At 45.0% G+C, this 12,510-nt stretch overlaps 1 protein-coding gene across 5 annotated transcripts in view; it reads left to right on the top strand.

Annotated features, from left to right (window-relative positions):
- The window catches only part of elmo1 (engulfment and cell motility 1 (ced-12 homolog, C. elegans)), an 80,428-nt gene that overhangs the window by 28,636 nt on the left and 39,282 nt on the right, over nt 1–12,510 (top strand). For 3 of the 5 annotated variants that reach the window (XM_060044178.1, XM_060044180.1, XM_060044177.1), the window contains exons 3-8: nt 4,769–4,809; nt 5,213–5,285; nt 5,427–5,477; nt 5,964–6,133; nt 10,566–10,601; nt 11,990–12,089. In XM_060044178.1, coding sequence (XP_059900161.1) covers nt 4,769–4,809; nt 5,213–5,285; nt 5,427–5,477; nt 5,964–6,133; nt 10,566–10,601; nt 11,990–12,089 — 471 coding nt within the window. The remainder of the gene's footprint in view (nt 1–4,768; nt 4,810–5,212; nt 5,286–5,426; nt 5,478–5,963; nt 6,134–10,565; nt 10,602–11,989; nt 12,090–12,510) is intronic. The other 2 variants (XM_060044179.1, XM_060044181.1) reach the window with 1 other exon arrangement.

Below are 12,510 nucleotides of genomic sequence, written 5' to 3'. Positions count from 1 at the left end.
AGTTGGAGGCACGCTTGCAACCGCAGAGGCAAACATATTTTTCTAAGCCTGACAAAAGCAAATGCATATCTAATGACTGCATAGAAATGCAATAGTAGTGAACCCTTATCATTGGGTCGAAACGCAGAGACTATAATGACTTTGATGAGGTTGTGAATGATGACGGCATAAAATAAATATTTGAGCAAACTACAATCTCAAAGAAAATGTATCTATAGGAGTCAAACCGCAAGGCTATTCGTATTACTTTCAGTCGTTTGTTATTGTAACAGCCCACATTCTAACTCTAACTAATAACGCTGTAACTGAATGAATGAGGGATTCAAAGGCTTGTTATGAAATGCATGACCTATGAATCTTTCTTGCAAACGTCTTCATCAAGTTGTCTCTTGAGTAAAGCATTGGAAACCAAACACGAGGGTGGAAAATATAACAGAAATAAATATTATCCCATAGATATACATAGAAGCTGCATTGACTGCTTCAAAATCATGGCTGAGATACATCAGTGTTGCTTATGCCCTGTTTACACCTACCCGATAGTGGGCCCCGATGGTGCCCGATGGCTAAATCAGCAGCTATCGTTATAACATCGGCAAATAGCGTGGTTGCATCGGGAAACACCGTTACTCTTCCCGGGAACATCGTTAGACAACGGGAAGAAACGGGAAGAAATGCTCAATGATCGGGCAACAACGGGCAACATCGGCAAAGAACGAACATGTTTGTTAATTTTGGGTCTATCGGGGTAGAATCGGTTACCAGGTGTTGCTATGGGCTAATCGGCTATAATCGGGAATAGAACGGGAGTACAACGTAAGACATCGCAAATCGTTCGGGAATTTTCCTGGGCACATCGGCTATATTCGTTAATCTTCCGCGCTTTATCGTGTTTTATCGTCTTTATATCGGCAACCTCAACACACGAAAGACCCTCGAGAACCCTAGACAAATAACGATTGTGAGTGACCAGATTGTGTTAAGGAAGACCCTCAATCTGCCACTTGGGTATAAATAGGGGGTGATGGATGGATGTCCTACTTTTATAATTACAGGGTACTTCGCCCATTTAGAACCGGCGTTCTATTATTATAAAATCGCTATTGTAATATAAATAAATATATAAATAAATATCAGTCTAAACCAGTCTCCCCTTTGCCTTCTCCCGAAATGACGCCAAATGACGTCAAATGACGCCAAACGCACTTCGGGTGTCTTCCCTGGCATACATCGTTATGTTATCGTTATAACATCGGGTATGTGTAAATGCTACCCCGATAAATTGACCCGATCATACATTTTTAGCCCGATGTCACCCGAATCACCCCGACTTCCACATCGGTGGTCCATCGGCCATTAGCGGCCATTAGCGGGATGGTGTAAACGGGGCATTACAGGCTGCTCGTTGCCTCTCTAATATGGCGTGTATATGGCCATCGTATCTCCTAACATATTTCTGCCTGGACCACACCCAGGTTGAGACAGACTGTGTTGGGCAGACAAAATCCTGTGATCGTCCCGACTCCAGGTGTTCTCACCGCCGCTCTCCCTGACACTCAGAGACCCACACCTGAGGCTCATCAGGTCATTAGTCGGGTCATGACCCTGCCTTCTTCCACCTGGTTGAAAGACTGATGCTTCTCCCCAAGAGGTCAGGCAGCCTGTGGAGCCGGCAACGTGACATCACAGCTCTCTCTGTCTCTGTCTCTGTCTCTGTCTCTGTCTCTGTCTCTGTCTCTGTCTCTCTGTCTCTGTCTCTCTCTCGGACCATGTAGGGCAAACGCTGGAGCGACTGGTGTTCTGAAGCAGACTTGCGTTTGATCATTTCTCTTTCATCCCTGAACTGTTTATGAACGGTTTATTCTCCCCTGTCTCTCTCACCCTCTTTTCATCAAAGATGAAAGTTTCTTTTTTTAATTGCGAGCCCGAGAGTGGATCCTCCCGTCTGACTGCAGGGCCAGGGTCAGAGCCAGGAACTACCTTGGTGGCTTATTAAGTGTCTGTGAGCTGGGAAACATCCAGTTGAAGCGTTGACCTCTTGGAATTGAACGTGTTTATTGGTGAATTGGTTAATGCCGGGCAACAGGGTTTCCCAAAGTGTAGATATAGCTGAGGACTGTCGACGCCCGCCTTTTTACCACTATACCCACTGTGGTTATGCATCCTGCTTGCATTGGTGAGAGTCCTTGGCCTTTAGTGTTGGGTGCTCATCTATGGTAGTCATGGTAGTCAGTGAGAGGTGAGGGCGAAGAAGAGGAATTGAATGGAAACAATGGATATTGAAGAGGAGAGGAGAAGAGAGCAAGTGACGTGACTATGTATTGTTTGTTTATACCTCAGGCTGGGGGGGGGGGGGGGGGGGGGCTAGGGAGAGGATAGGGAGGGAGGGAGGGAGGGAGGGAGGGAGGGAGAGGGGGTACCACCTAATTTGGAGGTTGACAGATGAGTACTGCAGGGTTTCGCCGGCAACTCTCTGTGTGTGTGTGTGTGTGTGTGTGTGTGTGTGTGTGTGTGTGTGTGTGTGTGTGTGTGTGTGTGTGTGTTGTGTATAGCAAGTGCACTAGTTCTTTACATGTGCATATATGCCAGGGAACTGCCCGTTGAAAGGGGAACGGAGAGAGACGGTTTTCAAACGAGCTAACCTTCTCGGTTCGCACACTATGGCTGCTAGAGATCAGATCTGCACGTTGGAAAAAGGGCATCAGTCGATGGCATGTCCAGGTCGGTTGCCATGGTTTCGACACAGTGCCGGGCCGGTTGGCTTGTTGAGTCAACGCTCGATCTGAATGTATGAGCGCACCGCCCCCCCGGTGCCGACGCAACATCCTCATGTATATTTTGAAGGGGGCTTAATCTGCAAGGCGTCGTGTTGCTGGATCCGCTGCATAAGGAGAAGTGGGCACACACAGACACGCAGACACACACACACACAGACACACACACACACACACACACACACACACACAGACACACATAGACACACATAGACACACATAGACACACAGACACACGACCAAGAACATGTGCACAAACATACACAAGCGCGGGTGCCCCACACACACGTACACACGTACACACAAACAGGTACACATGTACAAACACGTGCGTACACACACGTACACACAGCATCCTCGCTGGTCCTGGCTGTCTGTCTCTCGGGCTCTGCTGTTTATCTCCTGGAGCTCTGAGATTGTGATTACGATATAATCCGACCAGTCACAAATCCATTTCACCGCAGACGTTGGTTTGGAATTGAACTTGGCACTTTTGATTTGTTGCATTGAATCTCTTAGGACGGCGATCCCATTCCTATCGGTTTCATTAATTGAGGTGGGTTCAGGCAGAGGAATCTGATTGGCTGAAAGCAGGGGGCACTGGCTGCCGTACCGGCGTTTAAACCGTTTAAACTCAAATCAGCGATGGGCCATCTACCTGATAAATCCTTAACGTGACTATCATGTCTCTCACATCAAAGCCCATATGAAAGCTATAAAAGGTGATCAAATCTTCCCGAGGCTGCCCCTTTAAATGCTGATCCTCCACTTTAGACACGCCACTGTCCGCTTCTAACTGTGTCCAAATGCAACCGCTCCGTGTGGGACAGCGACCGGCACAGCACTAAGGTGTCAGCCGCAGGTCCAACCCCCGGGATCTGCTGGGATTGTTCTGCGAGCCAATTCTTGGTGTTATTTGGTCACGGGGTTGAGAAGTAGATTTTTTATTGAATTTTTTGAGTTAAACAAGGTGTGTAACCTTGTCTATCTACCTCTCTATGTGCCCCCTTCCTATCTGTTTGCTTACCATCCCCACTCACTCACTTACTCAACACTCACTCACTCACTCACTCACTCACTCACTCACTCACTCACTCAATCACACTCACTCAGTCTCTCTGGATCTGTGTGTGTGTGTGTGTGTGTCTATTGTGCGTTCTATTTCAGTGTGTTTACGTCTCCGCCCCCTCCTCACCACGCTGTTGTTATTTTGTCCTTTTGTTCATCTCCCTTTTCTCCTGATTCTGTGTTCCATCCCTCTATCCTTCAATCAAAGATGACCCTCCCTTGCTATTGTTGCTGTGTCTTCCCCCATCTCTTCTCTTTCTCAATACAGCTTCTTTGCCTGTGTGTGTGTGTGTGTGTGTGTGTGTGTGTGTGTGTGTGTGTGTGTGTGTGTGTGTGTGTGTGTGTGTGTGTGTGTGTGTGTGTGTGTGTGTGTGTGTGTGTGTGTGTGTGATTCATTCATTCTTTGGCTATGTATAGACCGCACTGAAATTGTTGGCACTGCAAAGAAATCGTCCATGGTGCTTCATGTAGCGTGACTGGTATGCAGATGTTGACTGAATTGCTTGTCCGCGTATGTGCCGGGGCATCAACTCAGGAAAGCTGGGAAAAACGTGTGTGTGTGTGTGTGTGTGTGTGTGTGTGTATGTGTGCATGACCATGTCACCAATTCAACTTTTTATCCGTTTAGCTTTTATCAAAACCCGCTTGCATTGAATACAGATACAGTTCATTATATAGCAGGAGAGCTTTCCTGAGAGCAGTCCTGAAGGGGTCTGGTGTGGTCCCTGTAGGCTGGGTCTGTCTACTGAACTCCAGCCGTCTCGTGTGGTCAAGCCACCCCAGAGGAGTGCTTAAAGGAGTCTGATAAACACTAGTCTGTCCCGGTGCCTCCAATGAAAATAATTGCAGGTTACTGCAAGATAAATGTTGTCTCATGAACCTTCGTTTTGCCCGTGGACTAAATTGAGGTTTGCTTCGCTCCACAGAAAAAACCTCTCTCGGCAATCATCAAAGAGGTGTGCGAGGGGTAAGATACGTTCTGTGTAATCATTATTTTATATTTCTCCCCGGTTGTCTCTCTGCAAGACACACACACACACACACACACACACACACACACACACACACACACACACACACACACACACACACACACACACACACACACACACACACACACACACACACACACACACACACACACAGACAGGCCTATGCGTCTCCAAACGTGCGTGCCTTCGGCTTTAAATAATAACAATGCCTCAAGGTCTTTTGGAGAGCTCCTCTTTGTCTCCCCGGTTTAATTCCATTAACTGTACTTTACAAAGTGTGTGTGTGGGTGTGCTATACTTTGCATACATAACTTTTAATATATGGTGTATCTGCAATCACTGTAATTCCGTTGGCTGGTTCTTTTCTTCTGTCTCAAGATGGTCTTTGGGCAGCCACGAACACTTCGCTCTGCAGCTCGCCGACGGCACAAGATACTACATCACCGAGAAGGTTTGATTGGCTCTGCGCTCATTATCAATATGCAAATATCAGCCTCCGGGTGGAGGAGGGGGGGGCGCAGGAGGTGGAGAAGGTGGAGGGCTGCTGTGCTCCAGGGTGCCTCATCATTATGTTTTGTCTTGTGTTCCACAGAATCGCAACGACATCAAGAATGGGTCCATCCTACGCCTGACCACTTCTCCAGTGAGTCTTGCACACACACACACACACACACACACACACACACACACACACACACACACACACACACACACACACACACACACACACACACACACACACACACACACACACACACACACACACACACACACACACACACACACACAGAGCTGCCGGCGAAACCCTGTGGTACTATATATCTAGTGTACCAACAGCAACCTTATCTCACAGGTATCTGAACTTGTGATCTATCTAGAGTGCATAGAATATGTACAAATAAAAAACCTTTTCACCTTAACCAAAAGTTTATGTATTATGGTAAGTTCAAGCCTAGGTCAACCTGCCATAACTAGTTTACAAAGTATTATTAATAATCATTTCAGTATTCTTTATAGCGCCTTCCATCAGGACCCAAGGCTCTTTACATACAGATACAGGACACCAAACATTACCATAAGGAACATAACGTGTTGTTCCCCCCGCGTCCGTCCCGCTACCCCCACCCAGTCGCTGAGCGCCTCCCAGCTGCACGAGCGCATCCAGTCGTCCAGCATGGACGCCAAGCTAGAGGCTCTGAAGGACCTGGCCAGTGCGTCCCGGGACATCACCTTCGCCCAGGAGTTCATCAACCTGGACGGCATCTCTCTGCTCACCCAGATGGTGGAGAGCGGCACCGAGTAAGTGGCCCCGCCTCTTCCTCTTCTGCCGCTGATAGCGGTTACAGGACACTACAAATACTCGACAACGTAGTGTTGAGTATTTGTGTAGATTCGGTTTTAATCTGGAAGTCCAAAAGCATTTCCGGGGTAAAGACTTCCCTTGCATTAGCATAAAATGAGTCTCCCGTTTTGATCCAGTAGGATTGTTTATTTTCATAAAGGTTATTTATTTTGTTTTTTTATCTTTAAATTACAAAAAACCCAACCCAAACAAAATAATAAAGTCTAAACCAGCCTTTTATGAGTGAGAGATAGTCCATCGTATCTGTCATCCTTCCCACACAAACATACCTTCAAAGCCGGGAGCCTTTGAAGACGCACTGTGCATTCTGATTGGGTCTCAATGAAGGAGCTGACCAACCAGCTGCCTGGAATGCTCGATGAGCCCCGCCCACCTGAGCATATCCAGGTGTTTCTTGTGATCTGATGTTCTTCTGTAGATACTCATTGGTCAGGAGGATGCTGCTTCACTGTACTGTACCGTGTCTTGCTGAGCACATCCAACTGTGTGTGTGTGTGTGTGTGTGTGTGTGTGTGTGTGTGTGTGTGTGTGTGTGTGTGTGTGTGTGTGTGTGTGTGTGTGTGTGTGTGTGTGTGTGTGTGTGTGTGTGTGTGTGTGTGTGGCTCTTTGTGTATCTTTGCGTGCCTGTGTGTGTGTGTGTGGCAGTTGAAGGTTATAGGGAGGCAGATGTGTCTCCTTGGGTAGATTTCATCATTCGTTTTTCCATGTCGGCCTTTCATGTGTCTTTGCTTGTGTAAATGTAGAAACGCATATATTTGAAATCTGCATCACCAACGAGCACGTCATGTTGATATGTTACGTTTTAATTTGGCTTTATTTTTTTCCTAGAAAGGTCACTGCCCAGCTTGTGAGAAGCCAACTCGCACATTTTATGAGACTATAACATCCACAATTAATATGGAGTAGGAGGTAGACAATGCTCTGAATGCATTATCCACCCTTACATGCTTTAATAGGCTTCCACAGAATAGCTTTTAGGCCTCGAATATGGACTGAGGCACCCAAAACTGGTGTACACTGAATTTAATCATTGTTATACTTTTGGTCACCAGCGGTAATATGATATTATTTTCTATCACTGGATACGTTACGTACACAAGGCTGGCATTTATTCAACTTGGTGCCCGGGGCTCTCATTAATTTCTGACTTGAGTATGTGCATAATAGTGTGTGTGTGTGTGTGTGTGTGTGTGTGTGTGTGTGTGTGTGTGTGTGTGTGTGTGTGTGTGTGTGTGTGTGTGTGTGTGTGTGTGTGTGTGTGTCTGTGTCTGTGTCTGTGTGTCTGTGTGTCAAGTCAAAGATGCCAGAATCAAACTGTGTGTGATTGCAAGGTGCCAGCTTCATCAAAAATCCAAGAAGCGAGTGTAAATTCAAACGCACACATGCACACACACATGGAGGGAAGCCTGTAGCAGGCAACCATGTGAGATGAACTTGTTTTCTGCCTCATGTCATCGCTGTTATAAATCCTCAGAGGGTGAGAGAGAGAGATAGAGAGATTTCTGCCCAAATCGGCGCCACAAGGTCAGAAGTGCCAGTCTGGAGTCATAACTCTCACCAGGACATAAAACCTAGCAGTCAAGAGAGGCGCCATCTTCAACCGGACCTCTGTCTTGTTGGGGGGGGGGGGGGGGGGTCACATTATCTGGGTCTCAGCTAGACAAGTGTTGGTTTTTTGATTTACCTTAAGACTGGATCAATGAGGGGGACCTTGTTATGCCGGGACCAAGGCAAGGGTAGGGTTGTGAGTGATTTTTAGTTATTGATTATTCGATATGTCAAACTTTATTCATACAGCACATTTCATACAGGGCATGTCTGCAGGGAATTCACATAAAATTAATTAGATCTACTAGGTACAAACACTTCAGAAAAACCAAAGCTGGACTTTGTTTTTGTACTTTTCATCTTGAAAAATCCAATGTTGCATTTTGTAATGCAACATTGCAAAAGTCACCATCTGTACTAGATAAAATAAAACTATTTATGTATTGGAGATACATAATTGGGTGCCTGCATTTGTGGCATCAAGTTGATCTAACACATTGACTGAACTTTTTAAAAAGCCACCACCACATGTCTTAAGTTATCTGTAAACATGCAGTTCTAAAGCTAGATTGATAGATAGATTGATAAATACCTAAATATATTCTTCCTAGAGCATCATACTACAGTGAATGAAGTCCTTGATTCTAAAGTTGATCACCCTTCGACTTGATCTTTGACTTTAAGATACCCGATATTGACTTTTAGACATTTGATAACTCATCCTGCTCATCGGAACGGTTTTGGAGTTCGAGTTTCAGTCGAGCGATCGTCTTCACCTCAACAAACATCTCTCCTGCCAGCCGCCCAATAGTCCTGCCAAGAGACAGGAGGCCTCTCACATTGCACCCCGTTCCACAGTATGACACATCGTCCCTTCAGTTATTTTTTGAAAAGATGCTAAATATGACTAATGTCTTTTTCCATTGACTCATCTCCTCACTATTGATTTATCGACTGCTTCCACTTACTTTGATTTTCCTTATGAGTGTTTGGGATTGGCACACGCACTTGTGTTATCAGCATCATGCACGTGATCGTTGTTGCGTGTGCATCAGGTAAGCAGTGATGAATCATAAGACATGCAGATGGGCTTCCATACAGACACATACAGGCACAAACACACGCTCAGTCGCACACGCACACACTCGGCTCTCCTGTCTGCCAAGCAAGCTAGCCTTGTTTGATTGTTCAAAAGGCTCAGTGAGGATTCAGTCCAAACAACATTACTGTACCAGCATGTAAATCAGTTTGCCTCACTGGGCTCAACCCACTACCAGAGCAGGTGTCTCCCCCTATTGGCCAAAATGTGTAACTGGCAGACATTCTCAATAGGTCCAGTGTCCTGAGGGAAGTTAGGCAAGGCAACTTTATTTATATAGCACTTATATACACAAGGCAGACTCAAAGTGCTTCACATATAAAAATGTCATGCAATAAAATAAAAGAATAGATAAGTAAAAGAAAACATATGCAAAGAAATTAGTAAAATAAATCAGCATTTTAAAAAGTGCAATGTATTTAAGATCAGATCAACAGTCTCTCTGGTACCCACGTCGGGACTCCAACCCGACCTAAAGGTACTTGGTCCTTTCTCTGGGACTCCAACCCGGATTCTAGTCAATTTCTATTCTAGAACTTTAACCCAGATTCTAGGACTCTAACCTAGACACACGTCGGGACTCTAACCACGAACCAAAGGCTTTATTCTGGGACTCCAATCCAGACAGACGTCGGGACTCTAACCCAGACAGAACTCAGGCCTTTCTCTGGGACTCCAACCCGACCTAAAGGAACTTGGTCCTTTCTCTGGGACTCCAACCCGACCTAAAGGAACAGGGTCCTTTCTCTGGGACTCCAACCCAGATTCTTGGACTCTAACCCAGACAGAACTTGGATCTCAAACCCTTGTCCTTTCTCTCTGGTATCAGAACATGTATCTTTCTGGTAAAAAATAGAAAATAAAGGGAAAGTTAAAAAGGCATTTTAGAAATAAAATAGAAAATAAAGGCAAAGTTAAAAAAGCTTTTGCAATGTATTTGAGATTTAGCAGAAAGCTAAAGCAAACATAGAAGTCTTCAGTCTTGTTTTAAAGGTGTTCAGAGTTGGGGCAAGTCTTAAATCCTCAGGGAGTTTATTTCAGCTATTTGTTGCATAGTAACTAAATCCTGCTTTCCCATGTTTCGTTAGGATACACCGTTCGGTTCTAAACCGCTCAGGGTGATGGATTTGATGCAATGCTGTATGGATGTCTTTAAGGATTCACACCGAGACACATACTTTTGGATAAGATTTAGATAAGAGATACGATTTTTAGATAACACAAACAAGTGTGTGATAGCTTTCTGAACCTCAGGCCTATTTTACAATCTTGGCAATGGATATGGCATCAGAGAGTGTGTGTGTGTGTGTGTGTGTGTGTGTGTGTGTGTGTGTGTGTGTGTGTGTGTGTGTGTGTGTGTGTGTGTGTGTGTGTGTGTGTGTGTGTGTGTGTGTGTGTGTGTGTGTGTGTGTGTGTCAGAAGATGCATTAGTGACTCTTATTATTTGTCTTGGGTGTAACCCGTTTCTCCATTTTCCATTGAGCCTAGAAGTTTTCAAATGTTTCCAAATGAAATGTGTTATATTTTGAGTTGTAGAAATGAGTGTCACTACAATGTTTTCAATATGTGTTTTTTTGTTGGCAAACTGTTTTCCCCATGTCCGTTCCAATGAGTCTGCTGTTGTCATTGGTTGCTATGACGTCCACGTCCCTGTGCTCAGGCCCAGCTTCCGTTGTGTGGTTTCCCTCGTTTTGATGCCAAAGTTTCTCAAATCTCCGCAGGCGCTATCAGAAACTACAGAAGATAATGAAGCCCTGGTAAGCACCGCCCCCTCGCCCTCAGCCAGGCTATCTAATTGGCTCTGCGCTCTGCCTAACCTAACCTGCTGGCTGCTGAGTTTGCATGATTGACACTCAGTGATTCCGGTGCCTCTTCTTAACCGGAGAGGCTGTTTGACAACGCAGCCAGGCTTCCGTTTCAAACGACCGTGCTCCTTCATCCCTGATCCCTGTCCTCTTCCTCGCTTCCTCTTTCTTAAGTCTTCCCGCTTTGCATGTGTTCTGGTCTGCAGGTGTTGTGGGATACACTGATTCAATTGGACTGAAAACATCAGATTGAGTGGTATATCTACTTTAAAGGACAATAATTGTGTCTCTTGGGCAATGTCGATTTATAAAAAATAATAATAGAATAATAGAAAATATAATTTCTCCATCTCACTTTGACCACATATTAACTTTATTTGATTGCATTTATTAGTTAGTTACTCAGTTGAGGTGAAAACTGTACTCGCCTCACATAAATCCTTTCCTGTACAATGAATACAGTATATCCTATCTTCTATATCATGTTAGATTTCACCTTATCAAAGACCAGGGTGTTCAGTGAGAAGGTTCCAGATGTTGAGCTATGAATGACATAATAATTTGAACCCTTCACATGGTGCACTAATGGCTAGCCATAATGCTCTCAGCTTTTTTTGCCAGATGCATTTTTTTTTCTCATTATTATTTCTATGTAACAGAAGAGATCAGCATTCTCGAAATGTCACATCTTTTTCTCGTAACATACTGCTTTGTTTGTTGCGCATTTCTTTCAAGAGTTCTGTCGTGATTCCAGATATTATCATGTATTTATGACGTTGATATATCTGAGTGATGTATGTATGTGCTTTTCAGGATATTTCTGTTTCTACTTTGTCTGGAAACATTTTCCCAACAGTTTGTCCTAACTGCATGACTTCGTTCTGGTTCTGCTCTGGTTCCACTCTGGCTCTGGTTCCACTCTGGCTCTGGTTCCACTCTGGTTCTGCTCTGGTTCCACTCTGGTTCTGCCCTGGTCTTCCACTCTGGTTCTGCTCTGGTTCCACTCTGGTTCTGCTCTGTTCTTCCACTCTGGTTCTGCTCGTTCTTCTGCTCTGGCTGGCTCTTGGTCCTCCGGCGCCCTCTGCTGGCTGGGCTGTCAGAGTTTGGTCTTAGTACCGGCCCGCGCACCAACTTTCCATCTCTTCCTGTGTGCTGGCTCTTATTTATTTATGCGTATACGTTGGTACTCATCCCTCTGCCTGCACCGTATCCCTCTGTCCATCAAGAGGAGGTTGTACATGGTATGTGTGTGTGTGTGTGTGTGTGTGTGTGTGTGTGTGTGTGTGTGTGTGTGTGTGTGTGTGTGTGTGTGTGTGTGTGTGTGTGTGTTTGTCCCGTAGCTTCGGAGACCTGCTGTCCTTCACACTGACAGCGTTCGTGGAGCTGATGGACCATGGCATCGTCTCTTGGGACACCTTCTCTGTGGCCTTCATCAAGAAGGTCAGCCTCCTCCTCCTCCTCCCCACTTTGAGGAAAGATAAAGAAAATAATGGAGTAATCATATGGTTTAATACAGATGAATTAAATTCATGAAACCCCTCTTCACACTTATTGTATGTTGTCCTGGCACTTAATAAACGCACTTATTATATGTTTTAAGTCCTGCCACTTAATGTACGCACATATTGTAATTTCTAAGTCCCGCCAGTTAATGTAAGCTGTTATTGTATGTTGTACGTCCTGGCACTTAATGGTTGCACTTTTTGTATGTTTTAAGTCCTGCCACTTAATGTACGCACATATTGTAATTTCTAAGTCCTGCCACTTAATGTACACACTTATTGTCTGTTGTACGTCCCGGCACTTAACAGTAGTACTTGGCATTGTGTCGCTTCTTATCCTAGCTATCTCTGTTTTTTAC

The sequence above is a fragment of the Gadus macrocephalus genome, chromosome 22 (assembly GCF_031168955.1).
Source record: "Gadus macrocephalus chromosome 22, ASM3116895v1".
Lineage (NCBI taxonomy): Eukaryota > Metazoa > Chordata > Actinopteri > Gadiformes > Gadidae > Gadus > Gadus macrocephalus.
The sequence above is the reverse complement of the archived record's forward strand: the minus strand, read 5'-3'. Positions and strand labels throughout refer to the sequence as shown.